General features: G+C 38.0%; 1 protein-coding gene across 1 annotated transcript in view; it reads right to left on the bottom strand.

The window, feature by feature from the left end:
* SRBD1 (S1 RNA binding domain 1) overlaps positions 1–26,212 on the bottom strand; it is a 128,453-nt gene that overhangs the window by 87,271 nt on the left and 14,970 nt on the right. Inside the window, exons 9-13 of the mRNA XM_054397832.1 lie at positions 25,969–26,072; positions 20,034–20,141; positions 11,642–11,799; positions 9,425–9,515; positions 8,011–8,118 (exon numbers count right to left, since the gene is read on the bottom strand). Coding sequence (XP_054253807.1) covers positions 8,011–8,118; positions 9,425–9,515; positions 11,642–11,799; positions 20,034–20,141; positions 25,969–26,072 — 569 coding nt within the window. The remainder of the gene's footprint in view (positions 1–8,010; positions 8,119–9,424; positions 9,516–11,641; positions 11,800–20,033; positions 20,142–25,968; positions 26,073–26,212) is intronic.

Below are 26,212 nucleotides of genomic sequence, written 5' to 3'. Positions count from 1 at the left end.
AACCCCTCTCAGCTTCTATTTGAGCAAGTAACACCCACATCTGATTACATTCCGTTTCCACTATGAGAATTGGAGATGATCACATAGACCATTACTTAAAAGAAAAAAAAAACAACCCAACCAACCAACATACCACACCTAAAACTACAGAGACACTGAACCATACAGGCTAATTTTGGAAGCTTAAAACAGCGCTGCAGCACCTTAGCTGAAAGCCTAGACTTTTCTGGTTTGAGATTAGTATCAAACCCAAGTTTGGAACATTTAAGGAACATGTACTTAAAACTTCACAATCCTAGCTTGATAAAGAACATGACTCATTTTCTTCATGTGGTGTCTCACAGTAACTGGACAAAACCCTAACTTTCTAAGTCTTCCAATGAACAGACAACATTTAAAACTATACTCTGGAGTTACATGGAACAAGCATAGTTCATCTCACTCTAGTTACACACACACACACACAAAAAAAATTAATCTTGGGACTCATAGATGCAGCCGTTTTATGGTTTGTCTCCAACATTCGCTCTGATCAGCAGTAATATGTCATTAGGTCACATTTTTCAGCTGAAGTCCAAACCTCGGTTTTAAGCTTGGACTGTACACCATCCATTCACACTCACAAACAATTACGGGAGAGAGCAGAGAAGAGAGAGAACTGTTCTCTTGACATAAGCTGCTACATTGGAAAGACAGAGTGCACAGCTCAGGTGAGCTCAAAGTCATACAAACTTCCCATATATTGTATTTCAGAGTCTCTGCCTAGAGGAAGTACCTTGCAACTGCTCTCTCTTTTATTCCCTGACTGTACATCCATACTTTCTGTACTGCTTCTTTCACTGCCAACCCAGTTCCTCAGGATTTTTGCATTCCTTGAGCCATCTCTAGACTTTTGTTAAGAAGTGTCTGAGCGGTGGCCAAAGACTCCTCACCCTCTCCTGCCAAGAATACAATATGGGCAAGCAGCCTTTCTAGTTAAATCCTTCTGTATTTCTGAGCTTTGGAAGTGGCCTTGAACAAGTGACTTTAGGCCAGGGTAATACTCATTGTCATCATAGAAAGTTCTTAATAAAGGAGATTTCATAGGAGCACAACGTTAAAGACTTCTATTACTGAGTCAAACACACCCCGAAAATAAACATACCCTGAAAAAGGCAATTTCATTTCCAGTGAGATTTAGGAACAAAACTACCCCCAGGGAACCTGATCAGCACATTCTCTGCAGAAATGGTAGCACCTGCTCAGTGCATATTCTTTGTCTGGTATCTCTAACCAATCTTTCACTTTTCCAACATGTTCTTATTTTGTAAATATTTTTAGATGGTTCTCCCTGTTCACCTGACCTCTGTTTTAGTGCAATACTAGATGTAGTCTAGCTGATTATCTTGAAAGAAAGATGTTTTATTTATCTGAGCATAACAAACCTACAAAAAAACAGCTTGTGTGCAAATTACTGCTCAATGGGGGGACAAAAAAAAATTGAAAGTAGAGAAGTCATTTTGCAATCCTAAATGTAACAAACAACTTCTCTGTTAAAACAAAGGAATTATTGTGATCGATCTCACAATTACCTGATTTTCAAAGGCATTTGAGATCAGTACATATCTAACTGAAGAGCATGCAAAGTTGCCCTTGAACATATTGTCACATGCACAACAACTTCTCAACCTAAAGTCTTGCAGTGATGATATTACTGTTACTATGATTTTCTCTTAGAGAAAACGTAGAAGGCAAGTTGCATCAGTAACTTTCCACTTTCCCTCAAGACCACTTTGCCTGGATTCAAGTCAAACAACATCTCATAGTGTTCTGGAAAACAGAATTTTTCCTCAAGATTCAGATTTCTTTTGCTAGTTAGATTTACTTCCTGACCCTTGCCTTCACATTGTTAAAGTCTAGACTTTACATATATCTTACTCTTTTTCAGAACTCAATGGAATTCGTAATCTCTTTAATTAGATTTACATACTCCCAGTTAGTCCTTGTTCTCATCCTAAAAACTGTGAAGTTATTTCTCTGAAATATATAATGGGTCCATCTTTGGATTCTATCAGTTGTATCGCTTATAAAAGCTTGCTTTAAAAAGTGTCAAATTCATGCTATAAAAGCCAGAAATTATCTGTTTCACCTGTACCTTCACTGCTTCCCAATTTCTTTTCCTCCCCTTGGAAAAACACTGCCAGAGACACGACTAGTGCCTAGAGTAAAATTTTAAAATAAGCAAAAAAAAAGCCGGGGCAGAGCTTTGCTGTCTTAGACTGCTTTAAAATCTAAGACAACTTCTGAATTTTGCTTTTTGAATATAGCATAGGCTCAGCTCAATGTAGATACCAGGAATAAACAACAGATATTATTTTAAATACAGAAATTTATTACAGTCCATGTTGTGCCAAACAACAGACTAATTACTACCTGAAGTTATGAATAAAAGGCACAGCAGAAAAAAGACGTTTCTATGCAGAATGAAACATAAAATTATGTGCATATAGACAAAAAGATTTTTATTTTGAATTGGGCATAACCATGAGTTCTTAGTTTTGGTAAATAATCACAGTGGAAGGTAGCTTCTAAATAAGGGACAGAAAATTTGGCGGGAAATCACTACATAATATAAAATGTTTCCATTGACTCTGTCCTCCTGACACATATTTTTAACCTGCTTGTTTGTCATATTATTTCTTCATTGTTTAGGACTTCTCATGACTCCACTAGAGCTTGAAAGAGATGAAAGCAGAACAAAGGTTCCTCAGTGCACATTTCAGACGTTTGCATTGTTGCCACTGAGTATGTATTCCTTTTGCCAAAACATTCCAAACTACTCTGCCTTCTATATCAGACATCTAATGACCTAAGGTGTGTAGGTGTGCATGCATAAATGTGTCATCAATAGAGTTACATGGCTTAACAGACAAAAATAACAGCTTCAAGAAAATAAAATCAAAAAGAAATACGAATAGAAGTTTCCCATATCCCCACTCCCCTTTGTACTCTCAACAGACTTAAAACAACTGCATTAATGCAGCAAGCAATAGCTTGTAAAAGGATGCAAACCAGCTGAAACATTTGACAGACAGTGTTAAATACCAGAGGATTCATATCAACCACTTTATTTGAAAAGGTGCTTTGATGTTGGCTATCTTTCATGTACCTCTTTCATGGCACATTAATAAGGAAAACTGAGATGGGGTAAATTAAGTCCCAAGGTCATATCTAGAGTTACAGCACTGTGGGTACCTGATGAAATACGGATTAATGCCGCATGAGCTCTGAATAAATAAAACCACTTCTGTTAACCACTCAAACAAGTTTTACAAGTAGTTCTGAACTTTATTCGGCGACTAGACTTCAGACATCTTAATCCCCCCCCAACTGCTTTGAAACCTAATTATCATAATGTGAACCCGAATGTTAGGTCCCTTTCAAACTGCGAGTGCTATGAAGCAGAAAAGTAATGGGAATTAAGGTAATGTAACATTAGAAATGTAGAGGCATGGAACTTGAAAGTGGCATTTGTTAAAGCTGAGAGAGTATAATATAGATATTCAACAACATAAACCACACATTTAAATTGAAAAGGGTACTTAAAGCATGTGCAGACACCTATAAAATACGAGTGGACCTAAAATCCTGTAGAGCAAACATTTCTAAATCAATTTCTTGCCACCAAAGTCCAACTTCAAAAGGTATTAAATAGAAATGTTCTGCTAAGGTAGAATAAGACTAAGCATTCTAAAGGAGACAATATAAACATTAAAGAAATACCAATGAGAACTTTACAAGACATTATGGACTTCCCCTATTTGTCACAGTATACACATTTGAACTTAAACAGCGGTAAATTAATTATACTGCTTATAAAGTCTCAAGAGCAAGAAAAGATCTTGCTGAAAGTGAAAAGAAGTTTGCATGACATTTAAAACAAAGTGTAACAGAAATGAAAGACCAAAAATACCTCAAAAAGAAGAAAAATACACACTTGCCTGGCTTCATTCTTTATTCCTTGTTGAAAACTATTAACAATTCATGACACCTAAACTTTCTTTTAAATGTGAGCTGAGATGCTTTATTCTGAGTGTGAACTAATGCAACAAGCACATAAGTCAGCAGAATATTTCTATTGTGACAATGAAACTACTGAGGCTGAAAAGTTGTGACTTTATTTTCCATATATGATTGAGCTGTTCATGCTGTCCTGCTCTAGCATAGTTCATCTGTCATTCAGATACCTTTCATTTCCAACATTGCTACAACTGACAGCAATCAAAGAAAAACAGTTGCAGTGACAGAAATATGGAACAAGATTCCTGAAATATTTTTTCAAGACTTTCGGTTAATCCAAAAAGGCCAAAGAAATCCCAGAAGTTCATCATCTGCCATGTTAATGCTGAACACACTGTTGTTTCATTTACATTTCTGGTCCTGTTAAAACAAATACGCTTGTCTAAAACAGAACATCTGTTTTGGTTATAATACAATGTATCTTTGGCAAGAACTCACAATAGAAGCAACATAAATAATCAAGAATATTTATTGAACCTTGTAACAAAAACTGATTTGTAACCAAAAAACTCAAAGACTAGATATGACTGTCTCTGGGCTCTAGTCCAGTCCTAATCTAAGTCAATAAACATAGATCTAAAAGGGAAACTACATTTAAAAAGAAAAAGTAAAAATAAAAAGAAAGTCCTGCCGTTATTTAGGTTGGATGTAGGTAGTATTTGAAAGTATGCTGGTTAAAAAAAAAAATAATGAAAATATTTGCTTTAAATCGAAAAACTGTCAAACTGAGTATAAAGAGGTTTTAAAGCCACATGAAAAATGATGCCATATGCCTAACTTCCTACTACTGTCTTCACTGATTTGTCTTCTCTTTGGAAAACTTCAGTAAACTAAGTAGTTTGTATGTGCCATTGCTGATGATTTGTTAAATTTTTTACCTTTCATGTATTTATTAGCACTAGAAAGGAGACAATATACTAACAAATAAAACAATGTTTTCTTGGAGAGAAGTGAAATGAAAAAATTTTGTAACTCTTTTGATACTGAAACAACTGAAACATTTTAACATGAGAATCAGTTCATTTGATTCTTGTCATGTAATTAAAAAAAGTTTAAACAGTATTCTTGTTTAAATCTGTAGTTCAGTGCTTGCTAGAGTTGGAGACTGACAATTCTGAAATTATTGTACTGGACTTTAGTACTAAAGAGACTATTTGAACATGTATTGCACATACATATCACTTAAGTATTTAGCTGGCTATTATCATTAACCTTACTTAAGAGTACATACCTGTCCAGATTATTTGTGCATGCATCAACTGCCTTCTTTCTAAAATTACACTCTATTTGTTTCATTTCCCTGGAAACTGATGATCCAAGTTCCGTATGATAAACTGGACACAGAAGTATGAGCAGATTTTTGGTTTTGTATAATAATTTCTGATCCTATTCTCCAACAAAAAATTCAAGCAGTATCATACCACAAACTTCACTTGCCAAGAAGTCAAAGTCTGTAGTACTTCACAATCAGTCACCTTTCTGAAGGACAGTTTAAGAAAATGATTGGGATTTTGGTTTTAAAGCACTATAAATAATCCAGCCTCATCTGCCAAGCCACTTTACATTTGGATTCTTTTAAGTAGTTTTCCTTTAAGGAAAAAGGCTGCAAGTGCAAATACAACTCACAATTATCTGAAACTTGCACACAGCAATGAACTGAACTGTTTTGCTGGGCAATGATTTCCACCTTTGTGCACCTCAGTGCATCACTGCAAGAAGTTGAATGCTTGAGAACCGGTATTCTGTCAGATACGTCTGACTCATTCTGTACAGTTTCAGTACTTGTTTATTTTAATCCAATTTTTTTTGTTTTGTCTGGTTCGGGGATTTGGGTTTTTTTCTCCCCACAGTTCAAACATTGAATTGATTTGCAAATCCATTTTTTTAGCCATGGATGCAGCATGCAGAAACACAATGTATGCCTACTATGTCACCTGTTGCTCATATAATAACTCTGCACTAATTGCTCCTCATTTAGTAAGTACCACTTTTTTTTAACTCAGATTGATGTAAATTCCAGACATTTTACTGGAGTATCAGAAATAAGGGTGTCAGGACTTATCATTTTCTGTCACTAAGAAATACCAAGGAGCTTAAGGAGAAAGTTTTCTGGAGCTAGAAAGGAAACAGAGTAGATATCTTGCAGGATTCAGCAGCATGGCTGAGAAAACCCAGCACTGGATAATGCAATGAGATGCACATGCAACTAATTTAACAGGAAAGGACAACATGGGAACCCCTATCTTCAAGAAAATATCAATCAAGACTGTCAAAATGTAACAGATTATTTGTAAATCCACATAAATAAATGCACATACAAACAGCAATCTACAAAGCTCAACAGCATAAAACATGCCACAAAAAAAAAAAAGTAAAAATCTACATTCTTCTGATTTGTGTGTCCTGCATAAAAATTCTGAAGTAGGGACTAGCTCTTCACTATACATGAGCACAATGCAAGAAAATCACTAACAACATATATATGTATGTGTGAAAAGCAAAAATGCTTTTGATTACTCTTAATTTCCAGGAATTTATCTTGAAGGTTAAACAATTGCATTTATGCATTTTTTTCTACCAATATCATGAGTTTTGGAAAATCCGAAGCATTAAAAAATTAACTGTCACTACTACAAAAAAAAACCCAACTTGATAACCTGACTTCTGCCTTAGAGAATTTATACTAATTCCTATTTCACAATAGCTTTTATGAGTTCAAACAACTTCATAGCTCTACTGGCCAAAACAAAAATTTAAAATTCATCAATACTGGTAATTATTTTGAAAATTTGATAATCTTGAGCAACAAACCAGGAATAAATGTTAGAGCAAAAGAGGAAAACAGCAAGAAAACTATCCAGTCACAGTATTATATATTTTTTCTGTGTAAACTAGTCATTCACATTTTGTAACATATAATCAATAAATAAAATCACTATTACTCTTTCAGACAGAGTGCCTGTGTCAATGTAATGAGAGAACAACAGTGAAATAAAACATTTTCAAAGGCCCGTACAGCATGAAACATTTTCCATTCTCTACTGTCATTAAAAATCCACTGTTTTCACGTTGGAATCAGGAAAGAGGAAGTCTTAATTTTTCAGAAGCTTAAAGAGCCTTCCTCCTTTGCAAATAATTAAAATCAGAAAAACTACTACTATTCTCTTGAAATAAATAGGAGATGTAAGTATCAGATCTTTTCTAAATTTACTTAGAAATCTTAGAAACAGATAATAAGTGCAATTAAATGATAACATAAGTTGGTAGAAATAATAGATTTGTTGAACATTTCTGTAAGACAACTTCCTAATCTAGGGAAAAAAGGCTCCAGGAAATATGTATTGTAGTTTGAACAGAGAAGAAAAAAGGAAAAAAAAATAAAGGTTTACATGGAAAAAAGAAAGCAACATAGTAGTTTCCATCCAAATAACACCAGAAACTTTAGTCTGAATTCAGCAAACTAATAGATGAAATTTGAAGTTTAAAGAGAACAAACACCTTCGTTACTTTCTGCTAGGTATTAACAAAATATTATTTCCAGTCCATTTAATATCCATAGTATTAGCAACCATTTCATACGACAGTAAGACAATACAAGCTTTATCATTGGCATTTAAACCTCATTAATCAAGAAATAACCACAGTGACAAACACAGGTCCATGGCTGTTTGAGCTGCTATTCTTGCATACTTTGTTACAATGATAATAGCAAAAGAGTGAATCTCAGGAAAAGAAAATAAAATGCTTTGGTGACTCTTACTGACTCAGGAGAACTGCTTTCATGCTCCAAAGAGCTACAGCAATTTTCTTTTGGCTAGAAGGATGGGTCAAGTTTGACTCAAAAAAAGACAAGGCAATACAAAGAAGAACTTGAGAAAAAAAAATACATTTAAAACTACTTGTTAAAATATGTTGAACAGATGAGTACCACAACAAGCAAAACAATCTTACCAGTAAACAACATCCAGCGGCGCAAAATATTTCTTCATAATTAAGTCAGCAAAGTAAGCTTCCGTTTCTCTGCAGGCTGTGCCATTGCCAATCACAACAGTGCTACAGCTTTGCATAAGGTGAAAAGAAGAACAATTTCTTTCAGGTATTCTTTTAGACACATATAGCATTCAATACACAAAAATGATCAATCCATCTTATTTCATATAACACAAGGCCCAGATTTAGTAAGAACATATTTCTAGTAATATCATATCATGTTTAACAAGTTTTTAAATGTGATAGTTCTAGAGACAGGTCAAAATTCTCACTCAGTTGGAATGGAATTGAACAGTAGTAATATCGACATAAAACCCCAAAAATGATACTTCATATTCATAAAAGAAACATAATGCTATTTACAGTCCTCAAACCCTTTCATCTTATATTTCCCTAATTATCTGTTATAAGTCATGAAAAAGGACACAAGCCCAAGCAATCAGAATCTTAATTCCTTAATGCAAACATCTATTTGCAACAGCCTGCAAGGTCATTGCCTCTGACTGCTGCCACCAAAGCCAACCAGCCATCATATCACCTTGTTTAAAACCAATCTAATGCTTAAAGACAAACTAGACTGTATGCTGTGGAAGTTCAACAGCTGACACAGGGGACCAGATGTCTGTCCACAGAGGATCCCAAAACAGCTTGAAACAATAACAATAGGACAAGGAGCAATGGATGTAAGCTGCAGCACAGGAGGTTCCACCTCAGCACAAGGGGGAACTTCCTTACTGTAACAGTCACAGAGCCCTGGAACAGGCTCCCCAGAGAGGTTGCGGAGTCTCCTTCTCTGGAGACTGTCAAGGCCTGTCTGGATGCGTTCCTCTGTGACCTGAGCTAGAAGATTGTATGGTCCTGCTCATGCAGGGGGGTTGGACTCAATGATCGCTTTGGGTCCCTTCCACCCCCTGACATTCTGTGATCCTGTGATAACCCTTTAAACATGCTGCTCCTATTTTCAAGATACAGGATCTGGAGATCTCTCTGAGCAGGATTTCTTTTACTTAATAAAACTCTTCCAAAGACTAACTATGACATTTGGAACAGGTAAAGATTGATTAGTGGGTTGGGAGCTGGGAGAGGGAGGCACGTAAGAAAAGTGAAGCTAAACTAATCATTATTTTCTATTCCTGGATTGACAGAGCTTTATGGGGTTAAGCATGCAGCTTTAGTGATAGCCATGGCTTGGTTTCATATGCTTCTAACATATACATAATGTAAAAGCATGAACAGATTAAGTTCTAAACTACATAGAGTAATTCCAGTTAAATCATCAGAAATCTTATTGCACTCAAAAGCAAGTATTTTTATCATGAAGATTTTCACTATGTTTGGTAAGAAAGAGTAATAAATGGAAGTTTCTTTAGAGTACTTGTACTGTAGCAGAAGCTTCTTTATCTTCTCAGCTTCACGAAATCCTTGACCAGAATGCAAATAAACAACATCAGTATGGAGTATCTGACCTGGAACAATGGAAGGTAAAGTCATTTAATAAACACACAAACCCCAGAAGCCATGTCCTGTGAAGTCAATTTGGTGATTCACAAGCAAAGCTTCTTAACAAGCCATCTTTCTCCTTTTTATTTTTGTGTCTAGTTAGAAGACACGTACGGTGAGCAGAGGACAAAAATACATTGGCTGCCAAAGCAAAATGAACAGAAACATTTACTAGTTCCTGGGAGACATAAGCATGTAACAAATAATGAGAACCTGCAAAAGATGAAAATTAGGAATTCAGTCTCAGGACCTGCAGTTCAGGATCTCTGCAACTCCAATGATACCTCTTGCCATGATCTTATCTATTACATTTGGAAATAACTGTATGAATCAGTGTTGTGGTCGAGGGGAGGCTTATTTATTAATTACCCTCACAGTACTAATTAATAAAATTATATGGCAATGGGTATTAATCACAATAATAACCATTTATTAATGAAACATGCCAAAAACTCGTTAAAGGATTGTTTGTATGGTTGGAAGATAGATTTACAGAGGGAATTGTGCACTCAGGGCAAATACGAACTATTCTATGCAAATTAGGAGGCAACAACTTGGAGAGAGAAGGTCCTCTCTGAGCAGTTAGCGCTCAGTTATAACGGGGAGGAGATTCAATATCAACTGTTAAACCCAAAGGGCAGTGAATGGCGAATGTTACAGCTATTTTCACCCATATAAGAGATGCTGCTGCTGCTGCATTGGCTTTGGGGGCACTCTCATAGGTGCAGCACAGCAGACTGCCAGCAAGAAAGGTTTACCGCGTGGTCCCAGGCTGGTCTGGCTTTAGCAGACAGCAGGCAGTTAACGACACTCTTGGTGACAGACGCTTGCATGGTTCCTGCGTGGGCAAACTGAGGCACGGCACGATTCCGGTGGCAAGGGGAAGCAGGCTCAGCCACTCTGGCTGTCTAGGCGCTGACTTCTCCAGCTTGCACGTGTATGGCTCGTGGCTTCATCCCAGGCTCTGGACCAGACACTCGAGGCAGGGCAGGGCTTGAAGCAAGGCTTCAGCAGATTTGAGCAAGGCTTGGAGCAAGGCTTCACAAAGCATGAGCAAGGCAAGGCTAGGCTACCTAGCCACTTGTATATATACAAAATGCCAGAGGTCAATTGGTCCAGTGGGGCACTAGAGCAATGTGTAGCTGCCCAATGGAAAGTGTTCTGCCAGGCTATGACCATAAAAGGCAAAAGCAAGGACCTTTTATCAGGGGGAGCTTACATGCTCTGACCCCAGATGGGCATCTTGTTTACCAGACAGGCAAGGGTCCTGTCCCCTTTGTTCCTTTTCCCGCGTTGCCCGGTTTCTGTGGCAGGAAGGAGGGGAGAGAAAGGACTGTCTAGACATCTTAAGGCCTGTCTGGATTTTGTACTGGGCCATGTGTCATGGCCTTACCACCACAATCAGTACTGACAGCTTCTGGGGCAATGCATGCTAATAAAAATTTACCTTACTTGTTTTGCCATTTTGTAAAGAACATGTCTTTCTTTACACCCTGGCTAGATGTATTCTCAGACAAAAAGTAGCAACAAAATAAAACAAACCATTTTACCGTGGGCTTAAAGAGTTACGCATGTCCAGATCAGATAAATGAACTGGAAAGGCTCTGTTCTACAACTAAAAACTACACTAAAAACTTGTATAAATACAATGCTTCTGACTTCTCACATTAACACATAAATTACTAAACAGAAAGGGCTGATAAAGCATCCAGATGTCCAAGATATAATTACACATGAAAAAAGTAAAGTCATAGAAAGTATTTAAACGCAAATTCTTCGTTAATAAAAATGCCAGGTGTTCTCTTTGTTGACTACTGAGAGGCACAATTATTTGAACCTGTATTATTTAAGAAGGCAGAAGGATTTTAAGTTGTATTTCTTTTTACACCAAAGGAGACACTGGAATCCAGTTGCCAGAAACTTAACCTTAAGCCTCAAGAAAGGAATTTGCATGACAAGATGCACAGAAAACACTAATAAACCCAAGGGAAAAAAAAAATGATACAAAAATAGGCTTTGAAACTATCTTCTCCTCTAAATGAATATATATTTTTTCAGTCCTTTCAAAAATATTTGCAGAATTGAAACTTACTGGTTGGTGAAATAATTGCCAACTTGCACCCATGTTTGTAGCCAGGATCTACTCCCATCAAAGTACGGCCCCTCACAGGGCTGGTCAGGAGCAACTGACGGAGATTTCTCCCAAACATCATCACAGACTCTTTCTCTGCATCAGATGTCAACTTTGATCTTAAAAGGATAAAAGAAAAAACAAAACAAAACTAAAACCAACCAAACTAAATATTTTCCCCTTCATCAGCTTTAAAACACACTTTTGAACTGTTTCAAAGTCATAAAGCTTTTCCCAATCATGTTTTCATTATCTTTAATTAAATATTACACTTCCCATCAAGTTTTTGACACTTTACAAAAAAGGATCAGCTATATGATAATTTCATCCTGCTTCTAAAAGTAAATCTGACTCCTATAAGAACATGCACATAACAAGCATTCAAACATGAGCTCATCATTTTGAGCAACGAGCAGATTCCCATCAATGCTGACACCTAATTGCAGACAAAAGTGGATTTAAAGAAGGCGTTGATTGAATTCATTGTAATTTCCCAGATCTGGAGAACAATCACTACTCAGCAAAAAAAAGGATCATCACTTAGGCAGAGATGTACTAGAGAGAATACAGAAGAGCCTATTCAATTAATTATTAACCCATTAAGACTCATGAGATGTTCAATTTCATTTACAAATTATATTACTTAACAGTCATCACAGAAGTGTGTAAACTTGAGTCTTTTTAGGAGGGTATTCCGCTTTCCCAGAACCAAACTAGAAAGCTGATGGGATCAAGCTGATCCCTACCTTTTTTGTTTTGTTTTGTCTTTTTCTTACCTACTTGCCTGCATCAAAATAAGCGTGGCCAGCAGTTGAGAGAGGTGATTCTGCCACGCTACTCTGCTCTGGTGAAACCCTCACCTGAAGTACTGTGTCCAGCTATGGGACCCCCAACACAAGAGAGACAGACCTGATGGAATGGGTGCAGAGGAGGGCCACAAAGATGATCAGGAAAGGTGCGCCAGCCTTCTATGAAGACAGGCTGAAAGAACTGGGGCTGTTAAGCCTGGAGAAGAAAAGGCTCCAAGGAGAACTTGTGGCTACATTTCAGTATCTGAACAGGACCTACAGGAAGGCTGCGGAAAGACTGTTTAGAAAGGCTTGTAGTGATAGGATAAGGGACAATGGTTTTGAACTGGAGCAGAGTAGCTTTAGGACATAAGGAGAAAGTTCTTTACAATGAGAGTGGTAAAATATTGGAACAGGCTGCTCAAGGATGTGGTTGAGGCCCTGTCCCTGACGACATTCAAGATCAGACTTGATGTGGCTCTAGGCAGCCTGATCTAGTTGGAGGTGTCCTTGCTGACTGCAGGGGAGTTGTACAAGATGACCTTTGAGGGCCCCTTCCAACCTGATGCAAGCTGAGAATACTCTTCAAGAGGAAGAAGTGAATTAGTGCAAAAGGATTGACTTTGATGACTTCAAGCAAAAACACTTACTGCAGAGTGTTATGAGCAACGAATCAATCTTGTTGAGTGAAGGTGTACAAGATGTATGATGTCTTATTTGTCAGATGTGGCCAGTAAGACAATGACTGATAAGGACATATATTTTTGTCACGGTATATCATCTTGTATAAAAAAAGCTGAATTGAAAAAGTAATGAGGACACAAATATTCATCATCATCACCTAAGTTTTGCACACACACACACACACCCCTGCCCTTTAGCAGGTACTCTGCTATTGTCAGCTACATTAGATTTTCAATAATTAAAATAATTAGACTGACATCAGTACTCCAATAGACTTCATATAACTTAGAACAGCCAGTGTCCTTATTCTCTTCTTCCTTTTACACATCACTGAAAATGGTCACATCTGAATTTATTTTTACAGTAGAAAAAAACCCTGCATTCCAGTTAAACCCTCTAAGAATGGGGCAAGAGGAATCACTCAAGTTGTTTAGATCATTCGATGCACGACACAAGCAGCCTACAAACAGCTCAAACACATTCCTCTTTAAAGCTATTTAGTGTAATGGGATATGAAGGCGTTCTAAGCAATTTTCAGATGTGGAAGAATTTAAAGGTTTGACTCAAGTTAGCCCAAGATTCAACCAAACAACTAGCTCAGCCCTGTCTCACCCTGCAGTGGTACAGAGAGAGCTGGTAAGTCTCTCATTTGCAAAGTAGCCTAGAGATAGGTCTAGATTCTCTTCACACATTACTGACTGAATGTTTTCTAAGGAAGCATGAAACAGCAAAAGGCTCCCTTATATCCTTGGCTTTTTTTATATCGAGTATGCCATAGACACAAGTTGAAGTGAGATGGTGAACCTGCATTCCAAGACTCCTTAGTAACTCAGATGTGCCCTCTGCATCAAAGAGCAGATGCTTTATATATCATCACCACTGAAAACAAGAATATGGAAATGGCTGCACTAGCTCAGGTAAGTGGTCCTTCTATTGTAGTATCTTGTCTCCAAGAGTGGCTGTAAGCAGTGGCCTAGAGATCTGATGCAGCAGCATTAGAATACCTGTTCCATGATCTTATTGTAGCCTCCAACTATTTCCAGCTCAGAGTATTTCCCTGAGCTTGACATGAATTCTCTCCAGTACCCCATAACAGATCTCTTGTTCAACTATCCAGTTTCACATTGAACCCATGCACATGTCTTGCAACCACAGTCAACTGGCACTTGCAGGTTCATCAAAACCCATGTAAACGCCTGCCACTTTTGTGTCCGAAGCTGAATAAGTTCTTTAAATTTTTATGCCCTTTCTATGTCTTAGAAGAGAGGAAAAATTCATCCCTAGAAACCCTACCTCCACTCTTTACACACCATTCACCTGTAATTTCTCTCTTTTCTAAGCTGAAATGTCATAGCCTAATCAATTCTTCACACAGAAATAATTTCATAACTAGTTCTCCTTCACTGGGCCTTTTCCAGATGTAATGAATCATTTTATTATTTCCCCCTTACCCCTCAACCAAAATGGCCAATAATATTCCAAATATGGGCCAACTAAGTCAATGATTGTTTTGTCTTTATCTTCTGAGCACTTAACATTTACATGGAACTACCTTCCACAGTGCCAAAGCACCTATCCTTCATGTCAGGATAGATCAGAGTTCACAATATTTTATACAAAAACAGAATTACTTCCCCTTGCAAGCATCACTTTATAAACCCATCTCCACCATTTTTAAGATGCCATTTCATTTCCTCACCATTCAGTCTTACAGCATCCTTCTCCCTCTTGTAAAACAAAACCAGTCTGAACCACAAAAGAAGCATCTTCCAGGAAGAGACCAGGATAGAACCATTTGTTGACACTTGCAATAGACCAAAGAAAGTAAAGCAAACACCTAAGCCTCACAGCTGTATGGATCCACTCAAAGTCCAGCTTTCTATCACAGAGATACGCAGTCCCTATCACCCACAAGGTCAAGTCCTCTCACACTGTAAATTCACATCAGGCCACTTGTGAAGGGAGATTTGTGCAGGAATTAAAACTGCCCCTAAGTGCATATTGTTAGTTATGTGCACCTTATGGAAATCATGTTTAAAATTGGTATTAAACTTTTATAGTAACAGGAAATGTTACTGAATGCCCTTTCTATTACATAATATCTTGCATTTTTTAATTTCAAGTAGAGACCTCTCTTTCTCTCTGTCATTCACTCAGTGCTTTTATCAATGACGATCTACTGTCCCAATTACTGGTCCTTAATTTCAAGTTTGGGACAGTCATTTGATCCTTGAACAAATATCAGTCTACCTCAAACAAGTGATTATCTTTCTCTTTTTCAAGACACAAATGGCAAGATGCCTGGCTTCATGTTTTTCCAATTTGCAACAATTCTCATTAATATGGCAAAGGTAGAAAGCAGAGACAGATAACAGCTCTTCTTCCTAAAGACAAGAGGAATAGTTACTTTGTAATAAAACCCAACAAAACAAAACCCTTCAGTTGTTACTTAAATAAAAAGTATCAACCAAGTCAGAATTTCAAGGCCCTATCATGAAATCTGTGAAGCATTTGGACTGTATATCACTAAGAGGTAGATTGTAATAAAAGCAAATAACCTAATCGTGACTTACAAGCTTCTATATTCAAGGTTATTAATTTTTAAAATTGAGATTTAAAACTCCCCACTTCCATATACAGTCTGAGAGGCAATCCTTTCTGTGGAAAAATATCTGCAAACTAGCTTCAGTTGTGAAACAAGATATACGGAGAAATGTTTGTGTCCCTGAAGACAGAGGGGACACTTTGAGACAGCATGGAAAATTATGAAAGGATTATCCATTAAAAGATATGTCCATGCCACATCACTTGCATCAAATCCTCATGGAATCATTTCCATGCAGTACTGCAACAAAATAAAATGTATTTCAAAGAGCCAAAAGCAACACCAGACATTATTATACCAGATACAAGAAATCAAGGTATCTTACAGAGTGGAAGAAAGGAAATTAAACAAATAAAGTAACTGTCTGGCTGGCAACTTTCATTCTTCTGATTACTACAAGCATCAGAAATTTCAATATACTCCTGGAAACTTTCTGTTCCACTATTTAATGATAATAAAAAGAAAATAAAAAATAGAACAGTGAGTTGTGGGTTGGAAATATTAATGCTAAAAGGAGGTACTGAATACTTTACCAGCCCTTTGCAAGAGTCCTAAAAAAAAAAAAATCAGCTTTTGGTGTGAGTGGAAAGAGACTAAAAGAAGGATAAGGGTTAAGTGGTCATGGACCAGGAACTCTACTGGCAGGTGCTCTGCATTCCTCTCTGTAGGAGGTGTTTCAGCTTTTCCAAACCAGAGACCATCAATCATGCAAAATTATCATAGAGTGAAACATAAGCAGAGATCCACCTAAAAACAGGCAGCAAGCTTTGTATTCTTTGCATTTACGACTTGTGAACTTCGTGTAGGAAATAGTAGGGAAGGAAGCTGAGGGTTATTTTGAGAGAATGAAAAAACCTTCAGCAACCTACTGCCACAGAAGCCCTCAGTGTTACACAGAATATACAGGCCACGACAGTACTGTGGTAAGAATCGCAAAGCAAAAACATAATAAAAGAGCTTAAAGAACCCTTATGTCATCTTGCTTATTTATTATTAAAATAAAAGCCCACTTAAAAAGTACTTTTTCTTTCTTTTAAGAGATTGATTGTAGAGAAGGCTAGGAATGACAGCTTTCTCATTCATATGACAGAGCCCATCAGTTAGCCTCACCATCATAAGATGTTCATAATTTTGACCAAACAATAAACACAGTGCCTCCTCTGAAGTAGCTATGTGTACTGGGGTCACACAATAAATAAGTGAACTCAGCATTTTCAAAAAAATCTGTGAAATTCAAAGGCAAAAAAATCAGCCTCGCTAATAAAAACGAGTGAAGCAATCTTACTTGCAAAGTAATGAGCAAACACAACATACTGCAGTGAAGACACCCAAAAGCCACTAGAAATATCTGCTGTTCAAAACTTGAGCCAGCAGTCTTTTTCTGAGAGGAAGAACATAAAACACCCAGCCACTGATGTTTTATGCCAGGAACACAACTCAAATTTGAACAGAAACATAATTGCACAGCCAGAATGTGATTGCCATTTTTACGTACTGAATAACCAACATAATGTCATTTTGATACACATAAGAGAATCACACACAGAATCACACAATGGTAGAGATTGGAAGGGACCTCCAGAGATCAGCTAGTCCAACCTTCTTTCCAATGCAAGTTCACCTAGATCAGGTTGCACAGGAATACATCCAGGCAGGTTTTGAAAAAAATCTCCAGAGAAGGAAACTCCACCACCTTCCTGGGCAGCCCAGTTCAGTTCTCTGTCACCCTCAAAGTAAAGAATTTTTTCCTTAAGTCCAAGTGAAACCTCTTGTGTTCTGGTTTGTACCTGTTGCCTCTTGTTCTATCACTGGACACCACATCAAAGTGCCATTTCAACGTTTGAAATCCAACAGGGTCTCTGATAAACTCCATTTGAACTACCCCAAAACATGTTACCTATCAGAAAGCCTTGCCAGAATCAAACATGTTTTTAATGCTTTGAGGATCTTCTCTTGAATACAGGATGTGTATTCAAGAGAAGAATCGTAACATCAGTATTTTAGCCGTTAGAAAGTAACACTTTAAAAATGCAGACTTTTAATGATATTAAATAATTTCAATTAACATGGTAGACTCCTATACTACACCACAAAAATACCCTATTTAATGTTACTTTGGCACTAAGTTTTACATATCCTTTAAATTTAGAATATTACAGATCTTAAAAGTGACACTGATTGCATCATAACAGCATTACCAGAAATAGAGCCATCACCATACTCACAAGATGGCATGAGACTAACACCATAGAAAATTCATTCACCATGAAGTACAGGTAACAAGCAGGAGGGACACTTCCAACCACAACAATTCCTTTGCCAGTTTATTTCAGACAGGTAAAAGAGGAATGAGAACAATGTTATTGATAGTCTATAGGTGTGACATGAAGAGATGCTGGGAAAATTCAGCTACATGATAATACACAAGGCTAAAGACAAAACTATTACAGCACTGCAAATCTAAACTCAACTTAGATTAATGTACAAGCAACAAATGTAACCATGTAAAATCTTCACAGAAAGACCATTTCTCTACTGTAATCTAAACTGGATAGAGGTCTCAAATTAAATCTACATAGTTCATTTCTTCTGTAAGCACAGGGGATTAAAAAGACTGCTGGTATTTCCAAATGGATAAAATATATTCCAATAAAAAGTCGAGGAGAGAATTGTTAAGAAATGGGTAGGATGAGAGAGAGATTTGAAGAGGAAAGGGGTTAATAGACTCCTGCTGGCTGGTGACAAACAGCAGGGCAGCTCACCAGAGAGGTAGAGGGATGGACAGCTAGTAAGGGCTCTCAACTTGTTGCCCTCAAGCAAGCCAGGGATGATGCACCAGGACACTCCGAGGAAATCAAGGGGAATTGGCACAAGAGGAGGACAGGGCCAGCACAGCTGAAGTGCCTCTATGCAAATGCACACAGCTTGGGCAACAAACAGGATGAATTAAGGGCCACTGTGCTGCTGGGATGCCATGACATAGTGGCTATTACTGAAACTTGATGGGATGATACCCATGACTGGAATGTAGGGATAGATGGGTACAAGCTCTTTAGGAAGGATAGGCAGGGAAGGAGAGGAGGAAGCATTGCCCTCTATGTCAGTGACCAGCTGGAATCAGTGGAGCTTCACCTGGGGAAGGATGAAGAGCTGGTTGAGAGTGTGTGGGTTAAAATTAAAGGCAAGACAGGGGAGGGTGTTGTTACTGTAAGGGTCTGCTACAGGCCACCTGACCAGCAGAACCAAGAAGATGAGGCCCTCCATAGGCAAAGAGAAGCAGCTTCCAAGTCACAAGCCCTGGTGCTCATGGGGGATTTCAACCACCCTGACATCTGCTGGAGGGACAACACAGCAAGGCACCAGCAATCCAGGATGTTCCTGGATTGCATAGATGACAACTTCCTCCTCCAAATGGTAGAGGAACCCACAAGAAAAGCTGCTATGCTGGACCTTGTTCTCACCAACAGGGAAGGGCTGGTGACCAATGTGAGGCTCATGGACAGCCTTGGCTACAGTGATCATGAAGCAGTTGAATTTAAGATCCTCAGGGAAACCAAGAGGACATATTCTAAGCTTACAGCCCTGGACCTTAGGAATGCAGACTTCAATCACTTCAGGGATCTGCTAGCCAAAGTATCATGGGACAAAGCCCTAGAGGGAAGAGGGGCCCAGGATAGCTGGTCAGTATTCAAGGATCACCTCCTTTGTGTCCAGGAGCAATGTAAACCAACAAAGAGGAAAGCAGGGAAGAATGCTAGGCGGCCACCTGGAGTACCACCTCCAGTTCTGGATCTCCTATTACAAGAGGGATATGGACATGCTGGAACGTGTCCAGAGAAGGGCCACGAGGCTGAAGCACCTCTCATATGAGGAGAGACTGTGAGAGTTGGGGCTGTTCAGTCTGGAGAAGAGAAAGCTCCAAGGTGACCTTATTGTGGCCTTCCAGTATCTGAAGAGGGCCTACAAGAAAGCTGGGGAGGGACTTTTTAGGGTATCAGGTAGTGACAGGACTAGGGGGAATACAACAAAACTGGAAGTGGGCAAATTCAGGCTGGACATTAGGAAGAAGTTCTTCACCATGAGAGTGGTGAGAGCCTGGAATGGGTTGCCCAGGCAGGCGGTTGAGGCCCCATCCCTGGAGGTGTTTAAGGCCAGCATGGATGAGGCTCTGGCCAGCCTGATCTAGTGTGAGGTGTCCCTGCCCATGGCTGGGGGGTTAGAACTACCTGGTCCTTGTGGTCTGACTGATACTATGATTCTATTCTATGATTCTTACCTGAATTCTCTACAGAGGAGAGGATATATAAGGCGTTTATATGCATCCTCTACTGAATTCCGTAGTATCCTCATTAATTCTGGTTTTAAAAATTGTTTTGGTCTCCATCTGAAATAGAAAAAAACATTTTAAGAACATAGGCAAAAAATTAATACGGGAATTCTAAAGAAAAAAAGACTTCTATGTTGAATGGAATGTACTATACACTGCTGGATTACTACAATAATTAGACAAATAGCTTCAAACATGAATGGCTCTGAGCAACCTGACCTAGTTAGGTCACTTCCAACCATAACAATTCTATGGTTCTATGAATGGAATGAGAAGTTGTCCATGGTTCTACTAGAAGACAAAGGACAAGGCCTACCTTGCTTTTTTTTTTTGTTAGGTATTAGAATGCAATCAATTTTATGTTTTAAAGAGAAGAATTAAAAAACCCTGTTACTCTTTATATTGAGAAGTCAATGCTTACCACAACTGAATGAAGAACTTCATTCCATATTACCATTAGGGTTGCACTATTTGCTATTCCTCCATATATTAAAAAAAAAAAAAAAAAAAAAGAGAGGCTCTCCTCTGAGAGTCTCACTGCAGAGCTACTGATGTAAGGCAATTATGCCCAGACAAATTCAAGAATCAATGTCAATTAACAAAATCCAATTCAAATTTCATTTTGAATTATTTGAGAATTGCTATTCAGACTCAAAATGAAATCTGTCAGTTTTGCAGCAGTCCTTAACAAAAAAACCCCAACCAATCTGCAAATGATTTTTCCTTTACCTGTTGCTGACATATTTAAAGCGTAAATCAAAGAATTCCAGAACGGCTTAGGTTGGAAGAGACCTTAGAGATCATCTACTCCAACCTCTCTGCCATGGGCACGGACACCTCTCAACTACACTCAGCTGCTCAATGCCTCATCCAACCTGCCCTTGAACACCTCCAGGAAGCAGGCAGCCACGACCTTCCTAGGCAGCCTATTTCAGCGTCCCATCACCCTCATACTGAAGAACTTCTTCCTAAGATCCAGTCTAAACTTACCCTCCCTCAGCTTACAACAATTCCCCCTTCTCCTACCACTAGACACCCTTATGAAAAGTCCTCCAGTCTTCCTGTAGGATCCTTTCAGGTAGCGAAAGGCAGCTATAAGGTCCCCCTAGAGTTTTCTTTTCTCGAAGTTGAACAACCCCAGATCCCTCAGCCTATCCTTGTAGCAGAGGTGTTACAGCCCTTGGATCATCTTTGTGGCCCTTCTCTGGACTCCAACAGCTCTGTGATGGGGACACCAGAACTGGATGCAGTATTTGAAGTGGGATCTCACAAGCCCAGAATCACCTCTCTTGACCTGCTGGCCACACTCCTCTTGATGCAGCCCAGGATATGATTTGCCTTCTGGGTACACTGGTGGCTCATGTTGAGCTTCTCATCAATTAATACACCCAAGTCTCTTTCTTCAAAGCTACTCTCCTCCCACTCTGCACCCAGCCTGTATTTATGCCTGGGATTGGCCTGATCCAGATGCAGGACCTTGCACTTTGAATTAAAGACTATTGATATTTTCTATTACAGTCCACCTATTTTGTTTCTTTAAAAAATACTGGTAACATTCAATGATTTCTTAATTTACTGTGTTTTCTCACATGCCTGGGTCCCTAACTGCAAAGTGAGATATATACATGTCTGGGTAAGTTTTGTAAGGCTTTTGTTTGGATTTTTAGTTTAAAGAAATGTAACTTTATAGAATTTCGGCCATTTGATAATGTGTCCAGTTGAAGATCCAGGCTAAAAAAGGAATGAATTTTACTTCTGAATTTGTTTACTTGCACTGACTCAGAAATACTAAGGCATCTAAATTGCTCCAACGCAGACAGCTTTTTGGTTAAGGGGATCTACAATTTCCTGAAACAGCTTTCCTGTATGTCTGCACATATAATAGTTGAGAAATGTGTGAACAAGTTGGCACTTCATGAACATAGAATTAAGCTCACCATTTAGTTTTACAACATTCAGAGTTGAGTGCTTGTCCACATGACCTCATCACTTTGCTAACAGTTTTTGCAAATAGTTCTATTATACTCATTTGCAACAGGAGACTCTCTCCAGACTGTGATAGTTTTAAGACTATGTCTTCTCACAAAGTTCAAGCAGAAAAGTGAAAGAATGTAAATAAATCACTATTGGGTATAAGAAAGCAAACAATGATTAGTCTAAACACTTCCATGGGAGAGAGAGAAATGTTTAAGAGTCGGTACTCAAAACAAGGTACAATCTCACAATAACTCTCAGTTTGTTTGCCTGCTTCTTTTCTCCTCTGGCTGAAGGTAACACACACCTGCATACTGACCTTGACAAGCTAAGTCTAACAAACCTCTCGGCTTCTTGGCTTTTCTTTACCTTTGCTTGCCATCTCTGGGAAGGGGGGGAGAAAAAAAAAAAAAAGAAGCATGCGGAAGAAGCACAGCCCCTCCCTTTTGGGGGGCCCAAGGGGCTTCGTTGTGTTTTTTCTGTTGATTGTACACATTTGTAAATGTTGTGAATAGTGTATATTTGTACATATTCATTGCATTTCATCATTGTAGTTTTGCCTGTAAATACAGCTTCATTTGCTTCCGGACTGAGTTAGCCTGGTTATTGTCAGTGTGGGAGGGGAATTCCAGCTCTCCACTGTAACACAGAACTATGTAAATGTGGCAAAGGCTTTAAAGCCCTCTCTATTGCCATCTAGTTCTATAAACATGAAGTTTTTATAGGTGGCAAATACAACCACACTCCTCTAGAAAGTATCCTCGGCATAAATAAGAGTGAATTTGGAAACACAGCAGATGTTTCCCCCTCTCTTCCATTCATTAAAGCTAGTTAGCAAACCTTTCTTCTGCAAACTCATAACAACAGATATTTTTATTTCTTGCCTATATATAAGCAAAAACTTTAGGTAACATTCTATTAGAAATAGATACTCTTTGGACAGTTTTGCAATTGTAAGTACAATCATAGCAAAACACTGCATTTTATTCATTCTCATTCTTTGTGAAAAAAGAAAACTCCACTTTGCCACAAAAAACGAAGCAAAAGCATGTATGCATATTTTTAAAGATCATCACAGCCCAGTTAAGCTTCCTTCTAAGAACAGATTTTTCTTGATTATTTAACTAAGAGCTGACTTTTGAAGCCCTTTAAATGAAGTTCTATTTAGAAAAATTCCATATAAATAATGCCACCTTATTCTGCTGATCATATCTCCACATGTGCCCACAACAGGGACCACCATATGCTTACATGGCTTAGGCTATTGGTCGGCCACAAAGGGTGAAATCAGCATCAATGGACTTAACATAGCCCATGTTACGAACCACTAGTATTAACTAAACGACTGCTTCAGGACGGGCACAGCTTTTGCATCAGATGCACAAAAAGCATCTTATTTTATTACAAGACATTACAGGAAAAATGTACAAAGTTTGTAACTTATCACGTCCTTAATGCCTGTACCACGGACTTAACACAGGATCTGAGAACTTCGATTATCAAACACCGAACTTCACTTCCAAGGCTGCTGTCTCACTCTGGAACAAAATCTTGAGGAACAACTCAATGCTATCTTTACACTCAAAGCTAGCTCTTTCTGGCTGTTGCTTATTGAACCTTTTTTCCTGTCCCACTTCATAACTAAGTTTCTAAGACCACTGCAGCTCTAGTGTTAATGGAGCTAGGTTTGCTGTCAAACCACAGAGATGGCGTTTTCTGATGTAAAATACTGTCCAGAGGGCCAGGCATAAAGATATTCTTCACTTTTCAGCACAAAAAAATTTCAAGGTAATATAGATTCTTCTGAGGGCTAATAAATCTACCAGCTTCTTGCAAAGAAGTTATGTTAATCTTAAAAGGCATCTATATAAAGTTCAACGCAATAATACATACGTCTATAGTCATCTTCCAAATCCACTTTCCATTGCAGAGGGAATTAATGCTTAAAAAAAAATAATTAAAAATCTTCCTCATAAGACCACATGAAGGTCAGCGTATTTGCTATTAATTCAATAGGCAGTAGGTGATACTGTTTTGTGGATAGAATACTGGCCAAACTATGTAGCAAAATAGCATTTCTGGTACTGCAACTGATTTTGTGCATGACCTTCAGCAAATTACTTAATGCTTTTGCAAAATTTTAAAATCCTTGCTTCTGACAAAAGTTCTTAACTTTATGATCTCACCAGCAAATCAATGCAATGAAAACAATGCACCTCCTACCCTTGGACAGTCACTTCCAAGCTTGCGGGGCAGAATATGTATTTACCATTTGTCAGTTTGATCACAGCTATCAATCTACGAAGATGGTCAGAATCTGCCCTAGGTGTTAGTGCACCAAGAACTACTAAAATTATGCCTTCAGAAGTTGGTGGAGAAGTTGTCCTTAAATAGTAAAAAGCCAGAAGGATATATAGCCTCATGAACACTAAGTATTAATAAGTAGTTTCATTTCCAAGGTCAATAGTCTGTTTATCTCACAATGAATCACAGAAGCGTAGTCAACCACAAATATCTCAATTTACATCCCACATTCATTTGTGTAGCAGTGACAAGCTGTTCCATTATTTGTAGATCACAGCGCTTCCAAATTCTGTCACAGATGCAGTAAAAGCAAGACTGACAGATACATTCGGCCTACCAAATATACATCTCGAGGGAAGGACGGGAATCCCATTAGAAACTAGAATGAAACTTAAGTGTGTTTATGAGTATTGATACTTTAACGTAAAAAAATAAAAACAAAAGAAAAAAGTAAAAAGTTACTTAAACTAATGTGATTTAGGGTTAATAGTATCTAGCCAAACAATATTTTAACTCTTTCAGAGGCTTCCGAGTTGGAAACAGAACTACTGCATTTCTACAGTGAAAAGGAACATGTTTACCACATCCCTTTCTTACACTTAGCGCAGAGAAAAAATACATACTAAAGCAGTACCACAGCATGCAATTTATAGGATGCAGAGGTAGGGATTTCTAAGACATTCTCAGAAAAACGCCCACTTTCACAAACCACTGAGAAAGAGAAAACTGTCTGTTAGACATGCAAAGAAGATGCACAGTTTAGATACACATTCTCCAACAGAGGGCATCAAGGTACAGTTTCCAAGAAGAATGACAGAAATATTGCACAAAACAATATAAACTGAACCTAAACTTTTGTTTGTTTTTTCCCCACAAAACAAACCAACCAAAAAAAAAAACCAAACCAAAAAAGCCCCAAAGCAGTATTATGTAACACAAAAGATCTCACCACAGGCCTAAGAAAAAAAAGCAACTTATAAAAGCAAATCAGTAAGAGGGTCACCCCAAATTTAGAGCCCAATTTTCTAATAATCAGAGATCAAAATGGAAAAATCAGGTCACATGATATCTAAGAATCATGGCTTGAAGACAGGCCACATTTAGGTTTGTCTATTAAATCCAATACATTTTTTTTAAATATGCAACTCCTTACAACTGTCAAAACCGAAGTTATGAACTTCCCTGATCTAAATCTGAGGTAGCCGTTCTTAACTGTTGTAATCAGGTATATGAAGTTAGTTCTAGAAGTTAGAAATATTCTATCAGATTCTACAAATTCCTTTCACGTAAAGGCTACTGGACATCATGCATATTGCAACTGAAAATACATAAACATTTATCAGCCTTCACACTATTTTAAAAATTCAGTTGCTTGAGGAATAATGCCAGAACTCCCCAAATACTGCCATAGGCATGATCTTTTCAGCATAATGCTACAGTAGTTGGAAATAAAGAACAAGAATTATGCACTTGCTAATTTCATCTAATCTAATAAGTACTCCTTTAAACTGTTCTCTTAATGTAATGAGACATTTGAGATACATTCCAGTATGCAGCTGTCTATAGAAAAAAGGAGATTTCTTTAAGAATATGTATCCATGCAGACCTTTCATTGACACACCACCAACAGAATTCGTTCTTCACCCCGTCAGGAATGTTGACCTTCACTGTCAGGATCTTCAGATTTTCCCCTCGGTTAATGGCCAGAATCTGAGTGCAAACATAAGTGGCAGAGACAGATGACACACAAAATATCTAAAAGATAAACTTATCAACATTTGTGTACGCACTTGTTTGACATTCTGTAGCAAATCATGATGGTGGTACAGTAAATCAGTTCCCAAAGTACT

This window comes from Indicator indicator, chromosome 2 (assembly GCF_027791375.1).
Source record: "Indicator indicator isolate 239-I01 chromosome 2, UM_Iind_1.1, whole genome shotgun sequence".
NCBI lineage: Eukaryota > Metazoa > Chordata > Aves > Piciformes > Indicatoridae > Indicator > Indicator indicator.
Note: the sequence above shows the minus strand (reverse complement) of the source record. Positions and strands in the feature narration are given on the sequence as shown.